The sequence below is a fragment of the Caloenas nicobarica genome, chromosome 24 (assembly GCF_036013445.1).
Source record: "Caloenas nicobarica isolate bCalNic1 chromosome 24, bCalNic1.hap1, whole genome shotgun sequence".
In the NCBI taxonomy this organism is placed as follows: Eukaryota; Metazoa; Chordata; class Aves; order Columbiformes; family Columbidae; genus Caloenas; species Caloenas nicobarica.
The window spans coordinates 2,999,035-3,025,838 of NC_088268.1; the positions used below are offsets into that span (position 1 = coordinate 2,999,035).

Consider the following 26,804-nt stretch of genomic DNA (forward strand, 5'->3'; position numbering starts at 1 on the left):
CGAGGCCCCGAGCGGAGCGGAGCGGGGCAGCGCCGGGCATGGGGCGCGGGTCGGCGGCGCCGCGGCCCCTCCGCGCCCCCCTGCGCGCCCCCCTCTGCTGCCTCCTCGGCCTCCAGCTGGTGCTCGGCGCTGCGCATCCAGGTGGGACCCCCCATCCTCCGGGACCCCCCTTTCCTCTGATACCCCCCTTCTTCTGAGCCCCCCTCCCCGCCCGCTTTCCGCTTTTTAATTGTTTTTGAGGGGAGGGGGATGCAAGCAGCACGGGGGGAGGTTGGGGAGCCCCCCCTGCCGGGCTCGGGCCCCCCCCAGCCGGGCGCTGCGCGGGGAGGGTGGGGGCACCGCCGCACTCCGGCTCGGTTCACACCGCTCCGGTTTATTTCCTCCCAGGATGTTTTATTTGTTTTGATCGCGGTTTGTTTTACTTCATCCTCCTTCGCTCGCCGTTCGTTCCGCCGCGTTTTGTTTTCTCCGGTTTCGCCGCGGCGTGTTTTTTCCCCGTTTCGCCGCGTTTTCCCTCGCTCTTATTTTTTTTTTTTTTTTTTTTAGTTTAACTCCCCGCGCCGACCGGCCACGCAGCGTCTGGCCAGCCCGGCGGAAACGCTTCCGCGGCCGCGGGGGGCGCTCGGGGCGGCTCCGGGGGGGCCCGCACTGTCCCGCAGCCGCGCTCCGGCCTTTTGTCTCCCCAGAGAGGGCAGTTGGCGGAGGGGGAGGTCGGGAACGGCCCGAAGTGTTTTGTTGGAGGTTTCTTCCCTCTCCCATCCTTGAATCCCCCGCGACGTGTTGATCCTACACCCCGCGGGATCGAGACCCGAGTGGGTATTTGCAGACTTCGTGGCGTTTGGTTTTTTGGCTTTTTTTTTTTTTTTTTTTTTTGGTAACTTCTCACAATAAAGTCAGCGGGTTGTATTCTTTTTCTTTTTTTAAACCTTCTGAAGACACCATGTGCCAGACGCCTGAGGCTGCTCGGAACAGCCCCTGGAACTGCTATTTGAGACACTTTTTGCCCCAGGACAGTCTAGCACAGAAGCATGGAACAGCTTTTATTGCTTCCTTAGATTCACTTGGCCCTATTGAGAAAACTTTTTTTTTTTTTTTTTTTAAAACGAGCAAAATTGGCTACTCCTGCCTGAACAATAACAACCCTTGGCCTATTTTATTAGAGTACGTTTAGCAAATCCAAAGCAGATTTGGCAACGGCAGCGTGGGAGGGCACCATTCCCCCTTCCCCCTTTGCCCCCCACTTTCCTCTCTCCCCGCAGCCCCCCAGGGCTGAGCGTCGCTGGGGTTGCCGGTGCTTTGTGGTGCCATCGATGCCGTTGGGTGACGGTTCCGTGCCAGGCGAGGGGTCCAGCCCAGGAGTGGAGGTGCAAGGCTGGGAGAAACCGCTTGTTTAAGACGTGGAGAAAAGGAGGAGGCGATGGGGAAGGGGACCCCCACACCCTGGGGTGTCCAGGAGAGCAGTGCTGGAGTTTTCTGCTGGTTGGAAACATCTCAGCTGAACCCGCAACATTCCGCAGCCGAATTCCCGTTAAACCTCCCCATAATTTCCTTGAGGGCCGTGCATTCCTCCTCTTGCGGGTCTTAAGGGGGTTATGTGATTTCAGCAGGGCTTGGCTACCTGTAAGTACCGATTCTGGCTGTTTTGCCCTGAAAAATGTCGGTGGGATCCAGGTCTGGCGAGTCCCCCTCGCTTGAGGACAGAGGCACCTCTGTCCCGGCGGTTTGCGGTGGCAGCCGACCCTGCGCCGGGGCAGGGCGAGGAACAAGGCGGCTTTGAGCTGCCTCCAGCCCGCGGTGCTGAGCTGCTCCCGCTGAGCATCCCGCTGCCCAGGGGCTGCAAACACTCGCAATTCTTCCCCGCGCATCCCCAATTTTTCACTGCTGTCCCCGGCATGCAAAGGGGACGCGGTGGCACCAAAGGAGGTGCCACATCCGAGGTCCCCTGGCACCAGGCTGGCTTTGCAGCTGGGAGAGGCTCCTTGCTGGGATTTTGGGGTTGGAGCGGGTTAGTCCCTTGAGCGAGTGCTGTCTGCAAGGACGCTCTCGGTGGGGCCTCGGGGGCTGGCCTGGCAGCGTTGCTTTCCCTGGGGAGCAAACGCTTCCTCGAGGGGTTCGTGCCAAATCTCTGCAGCATTGCGCAAGCACCCACGTGTCTGCCTTGGGGAAACTGAGGCAGCAGCTCCCATCCCACCGTGGCTTGCAGGCGGGACGAGGTCCCTGTATAAGTGCAGGAACGTGGCCCTGCTGCTGTTTCGGATCAGCTTCTCCACCCATCCGGTACCCAACACCGGGACCCGTGGGCAGGAGCTGCCGCCTCGGCTTTGCAGTGAGGGGAGGGGGCGAAAGGGACCCGGGGAAGAATTTACAGCCTGTTAAAACAAACAGAGCAGCCTTTGCGTGAAGCTCCCTCCCCGTTTTCCTCTTTGCAATGGAAATAGCTTGTTGCACAGCAAACGCAGCTCCGAGAAGTTATAACTTGACCTTCTTTGGATGATTTGGGAGCGGGAAGTGGGAACGGAGGTGTCGGCTTTGCTGCTGAACGCCCGGCGGCTCCGTGCCTGGCAGGGTGTGGGGACACGGGGACCCCGCCGCCCCGGCACGCTCGCGGCCTCAGCGGCCGGACGGGGACGAGACGGCGGGGAGAGGGATGGCTGCTTGCGCAAGAATTACAAGAATGAAGAGCAAAAGAGATTTAGCCTGCAGTGCAGAGCTGTCCCCTTCCTGCAAAGCCACCCAGGGCGGTGTGGTGGCCCTGGGACGTTCCCCGTGGGAAGGTGCTGCCCTGGACGCTTGGCCGGCGCAGGAGAAGGTGTTTTCAGGCATGAGGTCCCGGTGATGGTTAAAGCCACGTTGCAGGTTTCTCTCTCTCACTTCATTTCTGGCTGGATTTTGCACCTTTCCTTGCAGGGCAGAGGCACGCTGCTGCCTCCCCTCTTCCCGAAAGGTTTTCCAGGGAAAACTTTTTACCCTGGAATCAAAGTAAATGGCTGCTGAGGTGGTGTAATTGTTGTCTGCTCAACCATCTTTTCCAGCTGATAAATCCATAGGGGGAGGCTGTGGCTCCTGTGTCTCGGCGGGTGCTCGGAGAAGGGCGGCGAGGGGCCGGTGCCCACGTCGGTGGCTCTGCCGGGGGACCCGGTGCCGCTCACCGGTGCATCACACCCCGCTCAGATCCATCCATCACAGCCCGCCCGAGCCCGTCCCGACCCAGCGATTTCCTCGAAGGGTCGTTCAAGCAATTTTTAAAACCTCGTTCTTCACGTGCGGCCGAGGAGCAGGGTTTTAATTAATTAGAACTGTGCCAAGACCGCGGAGCATCAACATTTTTCTCATTCTTGAGATTGCTCGGAGCCCAAAAGAGACCCACACAGATGCTCTTTTTCTTAAAGGACCCATCTTTAATTAATTAAGGATTAGAAAATGATTAGTGGATCAACTTGCAAATTCTTGGGAGTACTCTTTAGCCCTGGAGCAAAGGTTTGGCTGTTTGCAGGGGACATGGGACGTTTTTCAAGCGTGATGGTCCCTGTGTCCCCATCCCGGTGAGAGCTCAGTCCTGCCCTGCACCTTGTGCTGTTGCAACGGGGACATAAATGGGGTTTTCTGTGTAAAATAACATGTTTGCAGTGTGGTGCTGAGACCGGGGATAAGGGGATCAAGCCCTTTCCTCTGCTTGAATCCAGACAGGGTGACTTTGGGCTCTGCAGGGCACAGCCCCATTTACCCCGGTCTTGCCCTTGAGGGCTGAGCATGAGACAAGCAAAAGCAGCCGGTGAGAAAAGCTTCATGTTAAACATAATTTTAATTAAAAGATAAAAAGTTGTGGAACACTGAGGGCTGATCCTTGCTGCGCAGATGTGCTTGGTCTTGGTGAAGAAGGGGGATCCCCTGTCCTGAGCTACCGATGGTGCCGCTTAGCGTGTTAATAACGGGGTCAGAGCCTGGAGCAGATCTGGAGGAAATTTGGGGAAAATGTCCCTCCTTCCACCCTTTTCGGGAGGATGTTCCTTGTCCCCTGCTACAGCTGTGGGCGAGTCACTTGAGCTGCCCAGGGACAAGCACCCCCCGTGGAAAATGTTTATCTCTCTGCATCCCGGGCAGAATGGACTTTTAAATGTCTGCAGAGAGGCTGAAATGTGGTATGTGGAGCCCATCCAAAGTCTTTCCGAGGCAGCAGGCAGTACTCGGGGTGGCAGGTAGCCTTTGTGGTCACGGCCAAGTGAGGAGCCCGTCTCGTACAGCTCCCAGCATATAAACAGCAGCTTCTTTTTGCACTGCTGGATGAGCCAAGAGGAGTTTCTGGGCTCCAAGCGCAGGTCCTGGTGCTTCACAGCCCCAACCGGCTCATCAGGAGCTTTGCTTTCTTCCCTAATAACAAGAGATCTGCTCCTTATTCCCTGAGGTTTATTTAAAACCAAAACCAGCGATCACCTTCTTTTATTCTGGAGCTTGGCTTGGAGCACCCAGAGCTGCCTCTGGGTGAGTCTGACCCCAGCCGAGCCCTGGGGATGTGCTGGGCCGGGGTGACCCTGCGGGGCCTCGGGCAGTGTCGCTGTTTTGGTGCAAACCGCTAATTTTGGAGCATCAGGAGGTGGGTGGGTGCGTTGGTGGCTGTCACCAGCTCTCCCGCAGCGGTGCTGGCGACCTGCCCTGAGCCAGCAGCTCACGGCGTGCCCCGAGGATGCTGATACCGTCTGCATTTCCTTCCCTTTTATTTTTTTTTTTTTTTGAATCTGAAGTTCCTCTTTAAGGGGTTGCATAGAGTTTATCGATGCCCAAAAGCAGCTCGGGGACGGGCAGGGCAGCGGTGCTGGGGCTGCTGTTGTACCCTGTGCTCGATGGCAGCAGCGGTGCTGCCGGGAGCTGCCACGGGTACAACCGCTGCTTTTCTTATCACCGCTTCCCTTTCCCAGCCCTTGGAAGGACACACACGCTCCTTCCTTGGGCCAAAATTTGCTATTCTTCACGGCAATGGCCACGCTTTTGCTCTTCTCCACGCCGTGACCTTGGGGATAGCTGAGTGCCGTGGGTGCGGATGCCGGCGGTGGTAAAGCCGGGCTTTGCTGGGAGCTGCTTTTCAGGGAGAATTTAAGATGGAGCTGAGGTTTTTCCGTGCCCCTGGAGCATCTGTCAGCAGAGCTGCAGTGCTGGGGTGCAGCTCTGGGATCCTGCACTCCCAAATGTCACCGGAGGGTGAATTTTTGGCCGGGTTTGTCCCCGTCCCAGCAGCGCCCTCCCTTCTGTGGAGCTGTGCAAGCTGAGCCTGCTGGAGACTATCTCTGACCCGTGAAACGTTCCTACATTCAACGAGCAACGCTTCTGTTTCTTTTTCTCTTGGTTTTTTATTCCAGGGGGGTTTCGTTTCTCTCTTACTGTTTTTTTCCCCCGAATTTGGTGCATCCCCATCTTGTTTATTGGGAATGAGCTGCTGCTTGCCACAGCTTTTCCTCCGTCGCTGCTGTGTGTGTTTCGGAGCTTGTGCTCATTGTCAGGCAGCAATAACGGGCTGAAAAGCTGGTGGTTTGGGGCTGCCGTGCCCTGTTTTCCAGTGGGCGAGAGCACACGAAATGGGGAGGTTCAGGCTGAAAGGAGGTTTCTTTATGCACCCTGCGAGTGAAGGGTGGATTTCTCGCTGTGGGTAAAACATTTGCATGGGCTCACAGATCCAAATGAAGGTGTTTGTTAGCAGGTTTGCTTTCTTTCCATGGGGGTCTGCAACCCCCAAGGAGCCCCTGGGTCTTGGAGCCCTGATGGAACCCCGTTTGCTGCCGTGATTGATGCACCACGCTGGGCTTTGAGGATTTGCTGCCTTTGCCGGGTGGTTTGGAGCAAACCAGCTCCCCTGTTGTTTTCTGCAGCACAGAAACCTTGAAGGATGGGCTCCTTCCCACTTGGGTGACAAATGCAATGGACCAGGGTGATCTGGGTGTCCTGGTGGGGGTGGCCTGGCTGGGATGTGCTCAGGGCAGGGTGGTGCTGAGGACACCCGTCCACACCGTGCCACAGCACTTTCTGCATCTGCCACCATCCCTGTCCCCTGGAGCCTCCCTGTCCCCTGTTACCTCTGCCCACGCTCCCCAAAATTGCAGGTTGCAAAGCTTTTCTTATTTGCCATGGGGTGGTAGAGACGTTGTGGGAAGGGTTGAGCTGAGTTCCCTTCGGTTCAGACTTTCTGCTGGCTAAAAACTTGCTTTTTTAAAAAAAAAAAAAAAAAAAAAGGAAGCTGTAGCCTGGGCTGGAGTGTAAAAGTCCCTTGAGGACTGCCCCATAGGGTCACAGTTTCTCTGTCCCTGCAGCATTCAGCCCCTGGTACCAAGGGCCGATGTCTCTCCCTGTGCCAGAGCATCCCCGTATTCCCCCGTGGGAGCGGAGAGCGGTTCTGCGGGCAGAATAAGTGAAAGAAAAGCGTATTTTGGGTGAAGCACAGCAGGTGCCTTTGCTGACGTGTGTTGAGCTCGTGCCGGTCGTTCCCCCAGCTCCAGCCTTGCTGGGACCAGCTCAGGGGTTTTCGCAAGTTGGGAAGATGGAAGCGCTGGGGAGGCGCGAGGGCCGAGCGGGTGCTGAAGCTTTCCCCCCGCTCCAGGACTCAGCAGGGACCGGGGGACACATTTGTCCCCGTATTCCCCCTGCTTCGAGCACAGGCGCCATGGGCTGAGCTGCCCACGAGGTGCGGGGGCAGCCCAAAACCCTTAGCCTATAATTTCCTACCTCCAGCTCTTCTCTTTTTAGAGTAAAATGATATTTTGTGCTTTTCCGGCCCCCTCCAGCCTGGACAGCTGCTGTCGAGCGTTGCACAGGGCAGCACAGCCCCGATACGGCGCTGAGCACCCCGACACCCAGTCCTGGGCCTGGCTCCAGGGCTTTTCCGATGTGCTATTAATTTTTTCTTGCAAAGCCAGGTTAGCGGATGAGCCGAGAAGGGTGTCCCGTTGCTGACCCCTGCTGCTAAGAGCCACGGCACTGCTCACAGTGCAGCAGCTTTTTGTGTATCTGCTCAAAAAGAGGCAGTGTTTGGCTCCTGTGGCATCAGCCAGTGACCCAGGGAGGTCTCATCCTGTCCCAGTGCTGGTACTGGGGTCCAGCGGGTCACGGCACTGGTGCCGCATCACCCCAGAACTGCTTGAAATCCCCATCCCTGTGCTGGTGGCGGGTTGGTCCACCCATCACTGGATGCGGGAAGGGGAGAGCGATGGGCTGGGTGATGCTGTGGCTGATGCCAAAATGATGAGAAGGGTTTTTGGGGAGGGATGAGCTGCTCTCCTGATGTCCAGCTCAGGATCAAGCCAGTTCCAGTTGGGGAAACACCAGCACTGGTGTCAGGGACCTGAGCTTCAGCAGCCAAAATCAGCCCAGTCTGAATTTTTGCTTGTTTTATTTCACTTCCCGTGATTTGAAAAATATTTGCTGAGAAATTAAACACTTCTTCCTCTAATCGCTGCCTTTTTCTGTTGCCTGTGCACAGTCCTCTCCCCAGAGACGACCATGCAAACAGGCTTCGCTTGTTATTTGAGGTCATCGCTGATGTCATCTCAGCTGGGGAATGGGCCTTTTACATCGTTTTCTGGAGCCCGGTCGCTGCTGAAGCTCTGAAATGCAATGGGGGTGTCTTTCTTCCTCTATTTCTTTTTTCCTTTCAGAGACAAGTCAGGAAAGTTCGCTGAGCTGAGACGTTTGTTGCTCGAATGTGCCGGGGCCGCCTGTAACAACAGAGCTGGGGCAGGGTGAGGTTGCGGGGGAATAGGAAACGAAAACCTTTCCAGCCCAAAAAATCCATACAATGGCAAAAAACCAAAACAAACCAAAGCTAAAAATAGCAGGGCCCACGAGTTCGCTTTGACTCGTGGTGGAGAAAAAATGGGTCCCTTTTAAAACAAGGAAAAAAACCCTTGACAGAGGTCGTGTTGTCGATGTGCTGCTGTGGGCAGCTTTTTTGCTGGGGTGTTGGGGCAAGAAGTGGCGGCTTTTTAGCTCAGAAAGATGCTTCTGAAGAAAATAAAGTATTTTTTAGAAGTGACACATCAGCTGGAGCAACATGTCCCAGTGTGATGGCCTGGCTTTACTGGTTTATACAGGTTTTGAGATGGATTCTCACCCTGGGGTGGCTGTGGGTGATACTGAGGGTCGGGAAATCGCTGTGGGGACGTGGGGTTGGGCAGGACCGTGGGACGTGCGTCGAGCCGGGGTCAGGGTCAGCCCGTCTCCCCTCCACAGCTGCGTTAGCGCTGTATCTGCTGGCAGCGATTCCCCTCGGTCCGCTCCCGACGTCAGGACTGGGATTGCGGAGGGTCCCGATGCGACGCTTTGTGTTCGCTGGGGCCGCGCCAGCGGGATCCGCGGCTGCGTGCAGGCGTTTTCCATCACGCCACGTTCACACGGTGGGAGACCTTCCCCCGAAGTTCTTGTTTACTCTGCAGTTTTTTTAGCAGGTCCCCAAATACACATAAAAATGAGGGATGCCTCTCTATTTCCCTGCTGTTTTTCTCCGCCCGGAGCAGATGGCCGGTGCTGAAGCTGTTGGCATGGGCTCCTCCGGCACCGCCGTGGGGCTCGTCGCGATGCCTGGTGATACTGCAGCCAGGTGCTGCTGATGGGAACTCAATTTTAAATGGGTCTGATGATGCACCTAGGGCAGCCAAGCTCTTTGCCCCAGCTCTGATGCCCAAAAGCCACTTGCTGGTGCTTCGCAGGGATGTCACGAGGCTTCAGCTGGCTCTGGGTGCAGACACCCGTCCACATAATTCATCCAGCTCTGGGTCCTCAGCACAGGACACACATGGAGCTGCTGCAGAGGGGCCAGAGGAGCCCCAGAAATGACCCGAGGCTGGACCAGCTCTGCTGGGAGGACAGGCTGAGAGAGTTGGGGGGTTCAGCTGGAGAACAGAAGCTCCGGGGAGACCTTAGTGCGGCCTTTCTGGGCTTAAAAGGGGCGAGAAGAAAGATGGGGACAGACTTTTGAGCAGGGCCTGTTGTGATAGGACAAGGGGTGATGGTTTGAAACTAAAGGAGGGAGATTGAGGCCGGACATGAGGAAGGAACTGTTGGCCCTGAGGGTGGTGAGAGCCTGGCCCAGGTTGGCCAGAGAGGTGGTGGCTGAACCATCCCTGGAGACATCCCAGGCCAGGCTGGACGGGGCTCTGAGCAACCGGAGCTGGTGCAGATGTCCCTGCTCGTGGCAGGGGGGGCACTGGGGGACATTTGAAGGTCCCTTCAACACAGACCATCCTGTGATTCTATGATCATCCTGCCTGGACAGACATCAGGGCAAACCCTGGGGTTATCTCTGCAGAGGTGCAGAGTCCCTGGTGTGCTGGGTGCTGTGCACAAGGCTGCACCCCAGAACTTGCTGTGCATAGAAAAGGAGCCAGATGTTCAGGCAAGGCTGTGGGGGGAATGCATGGTACGATGCCAAATCCTCAGTGATGCTTTACCCCTTTCCCTCTGTTTTTTCCCCAGACTCTAAAGTCTTCCTCATCTACAACACGGGCATGCAGGGCTGCCTGGAGACGAAGGACTCACTGGTGAGACTGGCCAAGGGCTGCAACACCAGCACCCCGGCCCAGCAGTGGAAATGGGTCTCACGAAATCGCCTCTTCAACGTGGGGGCCATGCAGTGCCTGGGGGTGTCGTGGCACGGGGCCAACGCCACGGCGGGGCTGCACCCCTTGGCCACCTACGAGTGCGACCGCGAGTCCATCAACATGCGCTGGAGCTGCCGCAGCCTCGGGGAGCAGCTCTCCCAGCATCTCGGCGCCCGCCCGGGCAATTCCTCCCTGGACAGGGGGGACCAGGCGCGTGGCTCGCAGTGGAGGACGTACGGAACCGAGGAGGATCTGTGCTCCGTGCCGTACTCAGGTAATGCCTCGTTGGGCGTTGGTGTTATCCGTTACCCAAACCAGCCCTGAAATGTGAGCTGAGGCTGCGGTGCTGCAGCAATTGGGTCACAGAATCCCAGGGTGATTTGGGTTGAAAGGACCCCGTAGATCCCCCAGCCCAGCCCTGCTCACGCAGGGGCACCAGAGCAGATCACACAGGTCGGGCCAGGCGGGTTCGAATGTCTCAGAGAAGGAGACTCCACACCCGCTCTGGGCAGCCTGGGCCAGGCTCTGGCACCGCAAAGGAAAGAAGTTTCTCCTCGTGTTCACATGGAGCCTCCTGTGTTTCAGTCTGTGCCCGTTGCCCCTCACCCTGGCGTTGGGCACCACTGAACAGAGTCTGCTCCATCCTCTGACACCCACCCTGAGATATTTGTCGCATCAATAAGATCCCTCTCAGCTTCTCCAGCTGAACAGCCCCAGCTGTCTCAGCCTTTCCTCATCAGAAGGACACAGCTTCAAGCCAGGGCTCCTCTTTTCCCGCAGAGATTTACACCATTCAGGGCAACTCGCACGGGAAACCCTGCACCATCCCCTTCAAGTACGATAACCAGTGGTTTCACGAGTGCACCAGCACGGGGCGGGAGGACGGTCACCTCTGGTGTGCCACCACCCAGGACTACGGCAAGGACGAGCGATGGGGCTTCTGCCCCATAAAGAGTAAGTCGAGGGGGCTGAATCCCATGGGGAAAAGCAGAAGCTCTGTGTCCATCCCTCCTGGGGGCTTCCCTGCCTCTCCCGTTCCCTCCTGAGTCATCTCCCGTGACGAGCCTGCAGTGCTGGTCCAGCACAGTTTAGCGGGGTTTGCTGGGTTGTTGGGGTGTTCTGGGGCTGCGTTGGGTGCTCACCCTTCTCGTCCCTGCAGGCAACGACTGCGAGACCTTCTGGGACAAGGACCACCTCACCAACAGCTGCTACCAGTTCAACTTCCAGTCGACGCTGTCGTGGCGGGAGGCCTGGAACAGCTGCGAGCAGCAAGGGGCCAACCTGCTGAGCATCACCGAGATCCACGAGCAGACCTACATCAACGGTGAGACGGTGGCAGCCGGGCCGTGTCCCTGTCCTGCTCGCCTGGGCAGAGCTGGTGGCACCACGGCCATTGCCGGTGCCAGCTGCCAGCCCTGGGTGGTTGGTTTGGGGATGGTGACAGGCTGGGGGTCGGGTTGGGAGCAGGGGGACTGATCCTGCGCCTCTGGTGCTGTCCCAGGGCTGCTGACAGGGTACAGCTCCACGCTCTGGATTGGGCTCAACGACCTGGACATCAACGGCGGCTGGCAGTGGTCAGACAACTCCCCCCTCAAGTACCTCAACTGGGAGAGCGGTGAGATGGGGAGGGGTCACGGTGGTGATGGGGGGACTGGGGAACAGCCTGTGACCACCAGAGATGGCAGGGGAGGTGGCCTGGGCTGCCACAGGGTGTCTCCTCACTGCCTGGGGACAGAGAGCTTCATGGAGTTGTGGAGCGGCCTGGGACACCTGTGGAGCTGGAGGGGGGACACCGGGTGCTGGAGGGGGATTCGTCTCTCTGCAAACCCTCAGTGGCCCCGTGGGTAGCCTGGGTTGATCTTCCTTGTTTGGGGGGTCATTGCGTCCCAGGTTGGTGGCTGAGGAGCGGTCCCCAACCACAGGCACCCATCTCTAACCCCGGGGGGCTCAGGGGGCCACATGGGCCCATTGTGAGGATTGCTCTGGTTATGCCCGGCGCTGTCACATAGAGTTGCTCATGGGGACAGTGATGCCCTCAGAGGAGGTTTGGGGACAGGCGAGAGCAGATTGGGTCTGGTCCTGTGACCCCCCAACTACCATTGACATTTCTAGGTAAAACAGTGATGCTCCAGGTTCTTGTGCGTTGAGGCACAATAAGCAATCCTGGGCATGCGGGGTTGGGTCTTCATCAAGCAAAATAACAAAATAGGTTTTTACCGGTGTGGGAGCAGGGAGGGCTGCACCCTGCCCTTGCTCCGTGTCCTGGCAGCGTGGGCAGCTCTGTCCCAGCTCCTCAGCAGCGTGTCTCCCCCATCCTGCTTTCCAGACCAGCCCGACAACCCCAGTGAGGAGAACTGCGGGGTGATCCGCACCGAGTCGTCTGGGGGGTGGCAGAACCGTGACTGTGGCATCGCCCTCCCCTACGTCTGCAAGAAGAAGCCCAACGCCACCTCCGACCCCTTCCTGACAGGTGAGCAGGGGGTTGAGCAGCATGGGGAGTGGGCATCCCTGTACCCTGGCCGGGTGTGCTCCCATCCCAGCATGCTCAGGGGATGCTGAAGATGCTTGTGGTGTCGCCAGCTTGTGCGGAGCAGTGGTTGAGCTCCCTGGGGTTGCCTGGATTTGGAAAAGGTCCTGCACAAAGGGCATCCCCTGAGAAGTGCTTGGTACAGTTACAGGTTGGGCGGTGGGGTGGAATCAGAGGAGCAGGAGGTCTCTGTGATCCCCAGGGGGGACAGTCTGCTCTCCTATTGCTCCTTTGCAAAAAAGAGGGATTTTGTTCTGTCTCTGGACCTGTAAAGCCACCACTGCCCACACCTTGCATGTTAGATATTGGCCGTATCCTTCCCACCGTTGCTTTGGCTTGGTGTCCTGAGCATCCCATGGGACTGTGGTCCCCTCCCTGCCAAGGAGAGGGTTGGCGAGCCGGACAGGAGCCTTCAGGCTACCCCATGTCCTGCCAGACTCGTGGTCGGAGGTGAAGGTGGACTGCGAGCCCAGCTGGCAGCCCTTCCAGTCCAACTGCTACCGCCTGGTGGGAGAGAAGAAGAGTTGGCAGGAGGCAAAGAAGACCTGTCTGCGGAGCGGGGGGGATCTGGTCAGCATCCACACCCTCTCCGAGCTGGAGTTTGTCACCAAGCAGGTCAAGCAAGGTAAGCAAGAGCCTGCTGTGCCCACAGCACCCTTCCCGTCCCATTTTGGGGTCTGTGGGTTGTTTCTGTGTGACGGAGGCTGAGAAGTTGCATTGATTCACGTGAAGGGAGTGGAGAGCCCAGGCTGGGGGATGATGTGTTGCTTGGAGGAGCCTTCGCCTCGGGCGCATCCTCCATCCAGCAAATGGAAAAGCTGTTCCCGGGAGCCTGCAGAGCTGAGGAAGGAAAACACAGCTGCAGCTGGGAATGGCGCTAGTCCCAGTTGGTCAGCATAGAAAAATAAGGAAAAAAAAGTCCTGCTGGGCTTGCTGGACCCCACTTATGCCACCCCACATCAGGGTGCTGCCGGCACCTTTCTGAAAACTGCTGGGAAATGTCTTGGGTTTGAGGCTGAGCCCTGCAGCGGGTTTTTTTGCAGAGCTGTGGTCTCATCGTGGGGGATCATGTCATGGGGAGGGTTCTGCAAGATTTCAGCCAGGCAGAGGGAATTTCACCCCCCGCCCTGTCTCAGCAGATGTGGAGGAGCTCTGGATCGGCCTGAACGACCTCAAGCTGCAGATGAACTTCGAGTGGTCGGATGGGACGCCCGTCAGGTTCACATACTGGCACCCCTTTGAGCCCAACAATTTCCGTGACAGCCTGGAAGATTGTGTGACCATCTGGGGACCGGTGAGAGCCCAGGGCAGGGGGTTCATCCTGCACCTCCCCAGGGTGCTGCAGCACCTGGGACAGGCTGCCCAGAGAGGTGGTGGCTGAACCATCCCTGGAGACATCCCAGGCCAGGCTGGACGGGGCTCTGAGCAACCTGAGCTGGTGCAGATGTCCCTGCTCGTGGCAGGGGGGGCACTGGGGGAGCTGGGAAAGGGCCCTTCAACCCGAACTATTCTATCATTCTGTGATCCCCTTTGCTGGGGAAGGGACACCTCGGGGAGCATCTCTGGTTTGGTTGAACCCGACTCATCCTGGCTGTTGGGATGTGTGGGATGCAGCACAACATCCTTGGGGATTTAATGTAGGGAAGGAAAGTCTGTGGACCCAAGGTGGGGATGGATGGGCTGGGAAATTCCCCAGGCTGTCAGATAAGGCTCAATCCTGCTTTTCTCCCCACTGTGCAGGAAGGGAGGTGGAATGACAGCCCGTGCAACCAGACCCTGCCCTCCATCTGCAAAAAGCCGGGTCGGGTGAGCCAGGAGAAGGAGGAGGATGACCACGGGTGCCGAAAGGTGAGGGGGACCCGGGGCGGGAGGCGGCTCTGGCTGCTCCACGGCTCTGCCTGATGTTTGAGGCTTTGGGGTCACAGGGGATCTCTCCATAGAACCATTTCAGGGAGCCCCGATGAGCAGCACCCAGAGCTGTGGGTCTGTGCCCAGGGGCTGCCGGCGCGGCAGAGCATCGCGGGGCTTCCGACCCCTCGCTCCTCTGGTTGCGTGAGGCTGCGGGAAGAAATTGGGACAAAACACATCTCCATCATCCAAGATCCTCCCCCTTGGGCTGGCTTGGTTGCCAGCAGGGATGTTCATTATTTTTATTTTCCCTGGCCTGTCTCTGTGCCAAAACCTGGCAGCAAAGCTGCTCTGTGCAGAGCCCAGTGGGACGGAGACGGCTGCCAGCCCCGCGAGCGCAGGCTGCGTTCTTTGGGCAGGATATGGGTGTTTTGGGGACACAGCTGCCAAACTGGCGGGTTCTCACCCAGGCTGCGCTCTGCCTCAGTTTCCCCAGCTGTTGAGCAGGTCTGAGGCCGCCCTGTTCCCACGCTTGCTGGGAAGTCATTTTTGTGCCTCTTCGCGAGGTTCACAAGCGGCGAGCCTGGCATCACCGCCGCTCTTGACTGTCTCCCAGCATTTCAGAGCGAGCCAGGGCGCGCTCGCGCTCGGACTAGCAAGCAACCCCTCGGGACCACCTCCCAGAGGTGCTGTTGGGCTCCTCTTGGGTTTTTACCCCATCACAGCAGAGACACCGGGCCAGGTCTGGGGGGGCCGCGCGCTGGAGGAGCCCCTGTGTCAGCAGGTGCTGGGGACAAGGCGCTCAGTGGCAATGTGCCACTGCCACCCGTCTGTACGCTTGTCCCCATGGTCCCCACACAGATTTAACTCCCTCCTGCCTCTCCAGCCACAGTCTTACCCTGGCCCAGGGTGCCCGGCAGAGCAATGCACCCACTGGGAAACAAACTGGGAGTGATAAATGAACTGAGAAAAGGCTTTTTCCCGTCCTTCCTCCCCCTCACCCTTCCCACCCCATCTTGCTCTTCCATCACATGCGTGTCCCTTCTCGCGGATGTGTCCCCGTGTCCCTCTCTGTGCCACCCCCACCGGGGCCACCCCGCTCCCTGCTCCGGCAGAAAACAGCCGCTATTGTGTGTCCAGCCCCGGAGAGGCTCCAACATCAACAAGGCGGGGGATTAAAGCAGCCTGCGGTGGGACTCGCTCTGGATGCGGCCCTGCGGTGTATAGAGGAGGATTGTGTGTCCCCCCCCGTGTCCTGGCCAGGGCTGGACACTGAGCAGGGACAGTCATTTCCCCAGCTTTGAAGCCTCCTGGGTGTTTGTTTTCCTTGCAGCCGTGTCCTCTGGGGCCGGGGGCTTGTTAGAGCTCAAAGCTGAGCGGGGTCAGGCTGGGGCGGCTGGGGGCTGGAGACCTCCCAGGAGGAGCGGAGGTGGTGGCAGGGGACATGGGACATTGCTGTCACCCCCCCGGGTTTGCTCCCATCCTGCGGGGGTGAGCAGAGGCAGACGTCCCCTGTCACCCGTCCCAGGGCTGGAAGTGGCACAGCCCCTCCTGCTTCTGGCTGGGCGAGGACCGCGTCCCCTACAGCGACGCCCGCAAGACGTGCTCCGACTACGGCTCTACGCTGGTCACCATCACCAACAGGTGGGTGCCACACCGGTGCGGTCGGTTTGCCCCAAAATGAGCCCCCACAAGGTGGGGTGTGACCCGCCAGGTGGACTTTGCACACAAGGGCTGGAGCATCGTGGGCTGCTTGGCATAGAATCGTTGTAGAATCAGAGAACGGTTTGGGTTGAAGGGCCCTTCCCAGCTCCCCCAGTGCCCCCCCTGCCATGAGCAGGGACATCTGCACCAGCTCAGGTTGCTCAGAGCCCCGTCCAGCCTGGCCTGGGATGTCTCCAGGGATGGTTCAGCCACCACCACTCTGGCCAACCTGGGCCAGGCTCTCACCACCCTCAGGGCCAACAATTCCTTCCTCATGTCCAGCCTCAATCCCCCTCCTTTAGTTTCAAACCATCACCCCTTGTCCTATCACAACAGACCCTGCTGAAAAATCTGTCCCGATCTTATGGGCCCTTTTTAAGCCCAGAAAGGCCGCACGAAGGTCTCCGCGGAGCTTCTCTTCTCCAGCTGAACCCCCCAGCTCTCCCAGCCTGTCCTCCCAGCAGAGCTGGTCCAGCCTCGGGTCATTTCTGGGGCTCCTCTGGCCCCTCTCCAGCAGCTCCATGTGTGTCCTGTGCTGAGGACCCAGAGCTGGACGCAGCACATCGCCCGCTCTCACCATCCCCGCAGGTTCGAGCAGGCGTACGTCAGCAGCCTCATCTACGGCTGGGACGGGGAGTATTTTTGGACGGCGCTGCAGGACATCAACGAGACGGGCGCTTTCCGCTGGCTGAGCGGCGACGAGGTGATGTACACCCACTGGAACCGCGACCAGCCCGGTAAGGGGGTGGCCGCGGGTGGGGTGGGGACGTCCCCTCCCCGCAGGGCGGGTGCTGGCTCTGCCACCCGCCGCGGTCCGACCCTAAGGCTGGCGTCCCCCCCGGCTCCCGTGAGCGCTCCAGGTTACAACAAGGGTGGGTGCGTGGCCCTGGCCACCGGCAGCTCCATGGGGCTGTGGGAGGTGAAGAACTGCAGCACCTTCAAGGCCAAGTACATCTGCCGGCAGAACCTGGGCACCCCGGTGAACCCCGAGCTGCCCGGTCCGTACCCCACGCCCAGCTTGACCGCCGCCTGCCCCCCGGGATGGAGCTCCGACCCCAAGCTCCGGCACTGCTACAAGGTAAGGGCTGCCGAGGGGTTTCTGTGCCTCCCTACTGGTGCAGGGCGGGTGAAGGTGTTGGCCCAAAAACCTGGTGTGCATACAAATGAGAGATATTTATTTACAGAGACAAAATATTTATTTACAGAGCTGCGCGAGTCTGGGTGCTGGAATAAAGCCAGCACGCCAGCAAGAACAGTAAAAGGCATGATAGACAAAATCTTGTTACTGCTCAGGGCAGTCCTAAAGAGCCAGTTGGTTACACATTTGCATATTGCATTACATAGTCCTTTGAGCGTATAATGAACAACATTCAGCTAAAGGACACTTTACCCAACAGTTATATGTGTTAAAGCAAGACTCAAGTAATTGTGCGGGCTTCAAAATGTCTGAAGCTGCAAGGTCAGTATTGTCTGTAGTTCATGATGAGGTGTTTGGCAAGTCACTCTTATCTTTGTTTTATCAGCAAACCGACATAAAACTGAAGGGATTTACATATTTTTAGGTTTATTTTAGGTTTATTTTTTTGGGCTGAGCGGTGGCAGCGTGTCCCGGGATGCTGGTGAGGACGATGCTCTGCTCCTCTCCCGGTGCTGAGCCCGCTCCTCCCTCCCCAGGTGTTCAACTCCGAGAAACTGCAAGAGAAGAAGACGTGGATCGCGGCGCAGGAGTTCTGCCGGGAGCTGGGGGCCCAGCTGCTCAGCCTGGGCAGTTACGAGGAGGAGCATTTTGTCGCCAACACCCTCAATAAGATTTTCGGGTGGGTGGCTGGCGGTGCCGGTGTGTGTCCCGCTGCCCGAGGGTGCTTGGTACAAGCCTGCGCCCCTTCCCGCGCTCCGACACTTGTGTTCGGGGCATGGACATGGCTCTCTGAGCATGAACTTACGTGCAGAAGGTGCATCGGTTGGTGTGGCTACAAGGAGAAGGCGGAGAAGCGCAGGAAATTCAGTGCAATTTGGGGATGGAGCTTGGGTTTGAAACTGCTTCAGCCCTGAGCCGATGTGCCTGTTATTGGAACTCCTGCCTTGGGGTGCTGTGGGGACAGCAGGCTTTGAAAAACAACAAAACCAACCAGATGATAAATATATATATTTGTATATAAATAGAAAAGCTTCTGTTTTGGTGGGGGGATGTGTTCTCACCCTTCCTCGGCTCCCCGCAGGGAGTCGGAGCCGGAGCTCCACGAGCAGCACTGGTTCTGGATCGGCCTGAACCGGCGGGACCCCGCGGGCGACCGGAGCTGGAGGTGGAGCGATGGGCTGGGGGTGAGTCCGGGGGGATTTCGGCAAGACTTGGGGTGCAAGGAGGGCCCAATCCGGTGCTGGTGGAAATGCCCAACACCGCCTGTCTCTCTCTCGACCCCCAGTTTTTCTACCACAACTTTGACCGCAGTAACTACGACGACGATGACATCCGGACGTGCGCGGTGCTGGACCTGGCCTCCCTGCAGTGGATGCCGATGCAGTGCGAAGCCCAGCTGGACTGGATCTGCAAACTGCCCAAAGGTGCCCAGCAAAGAGACCCCCAAACCCTTCGGCTTTGAATAACCTGGCAGAGGATGGGCTGTGGGATGGTGGAGTGGGTGCAGGGGGATCCGCTGTCACCTCCCTTCTGAAGGTTGTGCTTTTATAGAATACCAGGTTGGAAGGGACCCCAAGGATCATCTGGTCCGACTTTTCTTGGCAAAAGCCCAGTCTAGACACGCTGGCCCAGCTGCATCTTAGAAGTGTCCAGTGTTAGGGAATCCATCACTTCCCTGGGAAGATTATTCCAATGAAATTCATCGTGAAAAGTTTCTTTATAGGAGGATGAGTCCTAATTCAGGGGCTGGGGGATTTGAGAGAGGTGCTGCCCATCCCAGGGGGATTCAGGAGAGCATCTCGCCCTTGGAGCCCGCAGGTGGTTTCCAGGTGAGCATCAGCAGAGCGTCCCAGCCCTGCATCCCTCTGACCGCCTCTCCTTGCCCTTTCGCCAGGTGCTGACGTGAAGGAGCCAGAGATCACCACCCAAGGTGCGTTGGCCACGGCCGTGTGTCCGTCTGGTGTAGATCGTCCTTTCCAGGTGTCTTGTCACCTTGTCACGTGCGTGAGCAAGGCAGCGTCCCTGCGGGGTGTCCCTGCAGCGTTACCCAAGGAGGATGGGTCCTGTGTAGGGTTGCAGGAGCCCAGGCGTCCTCCTGCCCCTTGCTGCAGGGACCGGGCAGCGTCAGGATCCTCAGATGCAGGAGAGGGGCAAAAGCAAAGCAGCCCAACCCGTGGGGACCCGAGGGACAGGGTGGCAGATGCTGGTGGCTGCAGCGGGGGGTGGCACAGCCCTGGCGTGACACCGGTCCCTGCCTGCAGGTAGCAAAGAGTGGGTGAAGTACCAGGAGGCCGAGTACAAGTTCTTCGAGCACCACTCGACGTGGGTGCAGGCCCAGCGCATCTGCACCTGGTTCCAGGCGGACCTGGCGTCGGTGCACGGCGAGGCCGAGCTGCGCTTCCTGGGACAGAACCTGCAGAAGGTACCGGGGGGACGGGACCTCCCGGGCTGCTCCTTCCATCCTTTGCTGAAGGGACATTACCCGGGGACAACTGGCCTTTCTGTACTTAAAAGAGGCCGATAAGAAAGATGGGGACAGACTTTTGAGCAGGGCCTGTTGCGATAGGACAAGGGGTGATGGTTTGAAACTAAAGGAGGGAGATTGAGGCTGGACATGAGGAAGGGATTGTTGGCCCTGAGGGTGGTGAGAGCCTGGCCCAGGTTGGCCAGAGAGGTGGTGGCTGAACCATCCCTGGAGACATCCCAGGCCAGGCTGGACGGGGCTCTGAGCAACCTGAGCTGGTGCAGATGTCCCTGCTCAGGGCAGGGGGGGCACTGGGGGAGCTGGGAAGGTCCTTCAACCCAAACCATCCTGTGATTCCATGATGATTCTAACTGGGCTCTCCTGGGATCGTGGTGGCAGGTCCCATGCCCGGGTGTGGGTTCGGGGCTCAGAAGGGTGATGCTTTTTGCTGCGGTGCCGGCCGGGGGGGGCTGCCAGTGCCCACAGTGCCCATGGCTGTCCCCAGGGACACCCGGTCCCCACGGGGCACTGACGTGTCCTCTCCGGCGTGCAGTTCTCCAGGGGCCAGGAGCAGCACTGGTGGATCGGGCTGCACACCTACGAGAACGACGGGAGGTTCAAGTAAGTCGGAGACCGAGTCACCACGCCACTGTGTGTCCCTGTGCCGCTGTCCCCAGCTCTCAGAGCACTGTGGCTCAGCACCTGCATCCCAGGGGTCTCATCCTGGGGTGCTGCGATGGAGGCTCCTCACCCAAGAGAGGGCGGTGGTGGGGCGTGCTCCCAGTTAGGGTGTGCAACTGGTCCCATTTGCCATGTCACTGCTCCGACACTTGCTCCCGTTGGTGCCTTTCCCAGGTGGTCCGATGGGTCCCTCCTCAACTTCGTCTCCTGGGCGCCGGGCAAGCCCCGGCCCATCTCCAAGGACAAGAAGTGCGTGTACATGACGGCCAGCAGAGGTGAGGGGCTGGACCCGGCCGTCCTGGGGGGCTGAGACACCCCTACCCCAGTGCGACACGGGGGGGTCACGCCTGGCCTGTCCCTCCCCGCAGAGGACTGGGGGGACCAGAAGTGCCTGACGGCGCTGCCCTACATCTGCAAGCGGAGCAACGGGACAGCCGCCAAGCCTTCGCCCCCACCGCTGCCCGCTCCCGTGGGCGGGGGCTGTCCCCACGGATGGGTCCCCTTCCTCAGCAAGGTGCGGCAGGGCGGGCAGGGGACGGTCACCTCCCGGGTCCCACCAGCCCCACTAGCGGGGAGAGGGGGTGGCTGAGAAATGGCAGGGTGGAGAGGGACATGTGCAGAGGTTTGGGGGGAAATTCTGGGGGGTGCACGTATGGGGATTGCTGGGAGGGGTGTGCTGTGGGGTGGGGGTGTGGGAGGGGTTGGGGGTTTAGTGGGCATGAGGGTGAAAGGGGAGAAGGACCCTTGGGGTAGAACGGGGCTGCAGAGGGTGGGTGACTGGGGGGGGTGCGGGGCTCGGGTGGGGGCCGGTTGCACCCCCTGGACCATCCCGTGCCCCCGCCCGTGCAGTGTTTCAGCTTCAACGGCCACGACAAAGCTGAGATAGTGAAGTGGCCCGAGGCGAAGCAGGCGTGCGAGAGCCAGGGTGCTGTCCTGGCCACCATCGCCAGCCCCCTGGAGCAGGGTATGTCCCCCCCGCCCCCACCGACCCCTTTGGCTTGGGACCTGCCAGGGCTGGTGACAGCACCTCGCCCATCCCTTGCAGCTTTCATCACGTCCATGCTGCCCAACATCTCCTTCGACCTCTGGATCGGGCTCCACGATGCCCAGAGGGAGTTTCGGTGGGCGGAGGGCGAGCCGCTGCGGCACGCGAGCTGGGCGCCCGGCGAGCCCTCGGGCTGCGGCACCCCCGGCCCCCGCGACAAGCCGGTGAGTGACACCCACTCGTAGCATCCCCCAGCCCCGGGAAGGTCTCAGCCCTGTGTCCCACCATGAGGATCATAGAATCATGAGTCATTTAGGTTGGAAAAGCCCCTCAAGATCATTGAGTCCAACCGTTCCCCACCCCTGGCACTGCCCCATGTCCTGAGAACCTCATGTCCGTCTGTCCAACCCCTCCAGGGATGGTGACTCCAGCACTGCCCTGGGCAGCCTGTTCCAATGCCCCACAGCCCTTTGGGGAAGAAATTGTTCCCCAGATCCAACCTCAACCTCCCCTGGCGCAACTTGAAGCCGTTTCCTCTGGTCCTGGCGCTTGTTCCTGGGGAGCAGAGCCCGACCCCCCCCGGCTCCAAGCTCCTTTCAGGCAGGTCAGAGATCAGAAGGTCTCCCCTCAGCTCCTGTTCTCCAGCTGGACCCCCAGCTCCCTCAGCCGCTCCCATCACACTTGTGCTCCAGCCCCTTCCTTGGGTGCCGGGGGGCTCTCTGAAGGCAGAGCAGGATCTGGCCCTGTGGGGTGGGGGTCCTTGGGGTGGGGGTGTCCATGGGGTTGGGGTGACGATGGTGAGGGCCGTGCTGACCTTGTGTCTTGGCTGTGCAGACCAACTGTGTGGTGGTGTGGCACGGCTCGCCCCCCCTTTTCACGGGGCGCTGGGATGACCGGAGCTGCCTGGAGGAGAAGCACGGCTATATCTGCCAGCGGAGCATAGGTACGGGGGGACACAGAGGGGACAGCCCCAATCTCTGCTCGTTGGGGACCTGTCACCACCGCCCCGGTGGCCCATGCTGTGGTGGGGCTGTGGCCAGGGAGCTCGGGGCAATGGGTGCACCTGGGGGGTCAGTCCTGGGGACGCGGCCTCTCCACCCTCCCTGGTTGCACCGTGGTGTCCCCAGGTGCCCCATGTACAGTGCTGCCAGGGACACCCCAGCTGGGAGGGGATGGATGAAGGAGTGACCCCCTGGGATGCAGGAGTGTCCTCCGTGCCCTCTGACCGTGTCTCTTTGCTCCCCCAGACCCGTCCCTGAGCCCCGCGCGGACGCCGTACCCCCCCTCGCCCACCGGCACCCTCTTTTACCACAACAGCACTTACCGCATCCTGCAGAAACCCCTCAGGTGGCACGAGGCCCTGCTGCTCTGCGAGACCCTCAACGCCACCCTGGCCACCATCCCCGACCCCTACAGCCAGGCGTTCCTCACCCAGGCCGTCAGCAGCCTGCGGGCTCCGCTCTGGATCGGCTTGGCCAACGACGAGGTGAGGGAAAGGGGACAGGCAGCCGGGGTGGGGGTCCCCAGGGGTCACGGCAGCCCCCCAGCTTCTCCTCGCCTTGGTTCTGCAGGGAGGCCGGAGCTATTCGTGGCTGACGGAGGAGAATGTCTTCTACACCAACTGGCAGGACGGGGAGCCCCAGCAGGTCACCGGCTGCTCCTACATGGACGCGGACGGGAGCTGGCGCACGGCTGGCTGTGACACCAAGCTGCAGGGGGGCATCTGCCAACTGCGAGCAGGTGCTGGTGGGGGGGAACGGGGGGCCACGGGGTGGACCGGGTTGGGGAGCACCCAAGGGTTGGAGATAGCATCCCACTGGGGACGTTCTGCAGCTCTGTGTGCATCCCTCCAGGCCTGGGTGCTCCAATGTGCTGTGGGACCCCCACGCCCTGTGCCCCAACAAGCTCCCCCAATGCACCGTGTGCCCCCCAGGTGCCCCCCGCACGCACAAGTGGAGCTACAGCGGCAGCTGTCCCAAATCGCTGGAGGACTCATCCTGGATCCCTTTCCGGGACCACTGCTACACCTTCCACATGGAGATCACCCTGGGGCAGAAGGACGCCATGAGGAGGTGCCAGAAAGGTACAGGGGGGCTGTGGTGGCAGAGGGGGGTGACATTCTCAGGATGGGGTCCCCAGGATGCCCGTGGGTGCAGCAGAGCACCCATGAATGGGACCCCTGTCCCTGTGCCCGTGTCCAGCCTTGGTCAGCCATCATCTCCCGTTACGTGTTGGGGTTCCCCAACTACCACATGGTTCGTGGGTGGTTCCTCAGCTTTGTCCTCTTGGGCGCTGCTGCTCTTGAGCTCCATCCTCTGAGCTCTGGGCTCTTCTCTGATGCTCTTTCCTCCGCAGTCGGTGGCACGGTGTTGTCCATCCAGGATGAGATGGAGAACGTCTTCGTGTGGGAGCACCTCCAGGCGTACGAGGGCCCATCCAAGGGCGCCTGGCTGGGCATGAGCTTCAACCCCAAAGGTACAAAAGGAGGAACAAGGTTTTACCCCCGTGGGCAACACCATGAATTCCCAGCAGGTCTGCAGTGGTGGCAGCAGTGTGGGGCTTATGCCATGGTGTGACCAGGAGCCTCAGGCCATGCTGGACATGCCGTGTGTGTTCTCCTGTGGCTTGGTGGGGTGGGAGTGGTGGTTTTCACACCCAGAGCCACCTCCAAGGCACTGGGACCTGCAGGTTCAGGAAGGTGCCCTGCAGCCCCTGGTCCTCTCCATCTCCCCGTCACACTTGCTCATCTCGCCATCACACCTGCTCATCTCCCCATCGCACCTTCTCATCACCTCATCACACCTTCCTGTGCTTTCTGAACTGGGGCAAAGATGGGGTGTCCCCTTCAGCCTCTCCAGACCTAATTCTCCCGTTTCCCAGGTGGCACCTTGGTGTGGCACGACAACACCGCTGTGAACTACTCCAACTGGGGCCAGCACGACACGGGGCCCAGCATGCTCAGCCAGAACAGCTGCTACTGGATCCAGAGCAGCAACGGCGTGTGGCGCCTGGGCTCCTGCACCAACGTCACCATGGGGGTCATCTGCAAGATCCCCCGAGGTACGGGCCCCCCCGTGGTGCCTGGGTTGAAGTGGGGTGAGCCGGGGGTCCGTGCAGGCAGCACTGGCCACGTGTTGAACAATTCGGGCGTAGAGAGGTTATAGGGGCCGGTGTTGGGTCTGCAGGTCCCCTCTGGGCTCAGCGGAGCTCGGGTGGGCTGTGCACACATCAGTGGTCGGGTCAGCACCGGTGGTGCGGGCGCTGGGAAGAGGGGAGGGTGCCGTGGCTGCGCACTCACCTGTCTGTGTTGCCGTTGCAGCGGAGGAGAGCAGCTTTTCCAGGGCAGGTGAGTGGCACCATCAGCCTGGGCACAGCACTGGGACCGGGAACTGGCGCTGCGGGAGCATGGTTCAGCCTGGCTTGTATCAATAACCAGGGAAGTGGTGTTTGTGGGTGGGAAATCCCATCCCCAGGTGGCTTTGACGCTAAGATAGGGCTCCCTGGCAGCAGGAACCATCTGTCCATGGAGGAGTGTGTGTGGCCACCCTTTGCTGGGCCGTCTTGCCCTTGCCCACGCTGCCTGGCCACATGTGCTGGTGGGGTCCCAAAGATCCAGCCCAGGCAGCTGCCAGGTGTTCACGCACATCAGGAGCAACCCAAAGAGGCTGCCTGGCCCCTGGAGCTCTGCTGCAGGCAGGACGTCCCCAAAACACCAAAGCAGCCTCCAGTCCTGTCCTGCTCTGACCCATCCAAAAGACTCAGACATGAGGTTCTGAGGGACATGGGGTAGTGCCAGGGTTGGGTTAACAGTTGGACTCGATGATCTTGAGGGTCTCTTCCAACTAAAACGATCCTGCCCAAGAGCCCTCATCCGGCTGGACACCCACCAGCCCAAGCCCCTCTTGCAGGACAAGACGCTGGGAGACATCAGGCTGCTTTTCACCGGCCTTTCCCCCTCCCCGCAGCTCTGCCGGAGAACACGACGGCCATCGCCGTGGTGGTGCTGTCGACGCTGGCGCTGTGCGCCGTGCTGGGCATCGCCGTCTACCTGTACAAGCGGCGGCGGAGCGCGGAGCGAGGAGCCTTCGAGAGCGCCCGCTACAGCCGCACCACCTCCAACCCCAGCGAATCCGCCGAGAAAAACATCCTGGTGTCGGACATGGAGATGAACGAGCAGCAGGACTAACGGCAGGGGGGACGCTGGGGACGGGGACCTGGGGAGGGGGGAGGACGGGGAGCATCACACGCGCTATCCCCGCGGCGCACGGGGCAGGGGGGACCGGTGCGGCGGGGCAGAGAGAGGGGTCAGGGTCGGGGTCTGGGCGAGCGGAGGGAGCGGGGGTTCCTCCTGCCCCACGGGTCGCTGTCGCCACCTCCGGGCTCGTCCTCGGCTGCCGGGAGTTTTCCTGCAGCAGCCGTGGAGGCAGTTTCAGGGCTAAAAAGTTTTGAGGAAAGTCGCTCCCGCTGGTTCAAGAGCTTTCTGGCGGCGCGAACAGGCTCCGAGACACCTTCCCCTTGGGTGGTGGGTGTTCAGGGCCCCACGACGGGCTTGTTCCCGCCGGGAGCCGAGCGGGTGGCCGAGAAGACATCCTCCTGGGCAAGAGGTCTCTAAAGCCGATCTACCTCCCCTCCACACAGCAGCGAGGGCCCTGCCAGCCCCCCAGTCCCCAGCAGCTCTCCCCTCCTCGGCATCGTCCCCCGCCTCCGGCAGAAAGCAGCGCAGCCGCCGTCGCAGCGATCCGAGCGCGGATCCCCCCCCAGCAGCAGTGATGGGACCCCCTCTCCTCCCTGGCGCATCCCCAGGGCTGCATTCGGCCCCGGCGGGGCTGCGGCTGCTCCCCCCTTTTCCGTTACTTTGGTGTGTGTGTGTCCCCCAAATAACTGCACGTGATGGCACCGGAGCAAACCCCTGGCTGGGCCCCTCTCCGGCGGGAGCCCCCCCGGCACCCCAGGCTCGACCGGAGGAGCTCGGTGCCGCGGCACGAGGTGCTGCCGGAGAGCCGGGGCCACCGGCTGTCCCTTGCCGGGCAGGGACGGCGGGGCTGGGGTCGCTCGCCGCTGGGTGCCGTGTTCGGGCCAGGAGGACGAGCGTCAGGGCCGTAGGGTGGGAAGCGATTTGGAAGCTTTGGTGGCTACTTGGAAAGTTTGGTGGTTGTTTTTTTTGGGGTTTGTTTTGTTTTTTGGTTTTTTTTTTTTTTTAAGGAAACAATAGCTTTTTTTGCTATACTGTATTGAGTGCGTGCTGAATATATACGTTCTTTCACACAGCTGGCTGGGGTGTTTCTGGTTGCCTGTTTTACGTGTAGAGGAGGAGGAGGAAGGCAGTGCAGGGCTAAGCCTGGCTTTAGAGCTGTGCAGGAAGGAGCGGGGCGCCCAGGGCTGAGCCTTTCTCCTCCGTCCCCGGTGCTGGGGTGACAGAGGATGCCTGGAGACAGCAAGAGACATTCGGGCCCCAAGGGGGGTTCCCTGCTGGGAATGGGACCCAAAGAGCCCCCCAGACCTCTGAAGCAGGGTGGCACAGCCCCTACAAGGGACATTGCATTTAGTCCTCTGCCTCCGAGGCTCGAGTTGGGTTTTTATTTTCGTTGTGATGATGGGAACTAGCTAATTTTTGTTACTCTCTCCTTTTTGACACCTGCGTGGATTTTAAAATCTGTTGATTTCACTTAAGCTGGACATTAAGTGTTTAAGAAACTGTTGGGGGGTGGGACGGGGGAACACGGGATCGTTGGGGTTTTGTTTACTTCTTGGCAATGTCCAAAAGCCGCCATGATGTTTCAGGGTGAGCGAGAATCTGGAGCACACAGAGCTGCCCCGGCTCCGTTTCTCTCTCTTTGGCTTTCTCTGTATTTTATTTCCTGAGGTCCTTTCTGGTTTGG

General features: G+C 59.8%; 1 protein-coding gene across 1 annotated transcript; it reads left to right on the forward strand.

The window, feature by feature from the left end:
• Positions 1-25,138, forward strand: MRC2 (mannose receptor C-type 2). Its single transcript, XM_065651149.1, has 30 exons — positions 1-141; positions 9,454-9,852; positions 10,359-10,532; positions 10,738-10,902; positions 11,080-11,193; positions 11,905-12,048; positions 12,542-12,730; positions 13,245-13,399; positions 13,846-13,953; positions 15,482-15,597; positions 16,246-16,394; positions 16,518-16,735; positions 17,332-17,474; positions 17,877-17,979; positions 18,081-18,219; positions 18,690-18,725; positions 19,057-19,217; positions 19,813-19,880; positions 20,115-20,215; positions 20,309-20,454; positions 20,790-20,904; positions 20,986-21,149; positions 21,760-21,868; positions 22,173-22,411; positions 22,497-22,665; positions 22,859-23,008; positions 23,281-23,400; positions 23,806-23,985; positions 24,245-24,271; positions 24,891-25,138. Exons 1-30 carry the CDS (start codon positions 39-41, stop codon positions 25,109-25,111), a joined length of 4,425 nt encoding a protein of 1,474 aa, XP_065507221.1. The 5' UTR covers positions 1-38; the 3' UTR covers positions 25,112-25,138.
• Positions 25,139-26,804: the final 1,666 nt, after the last annotated feature.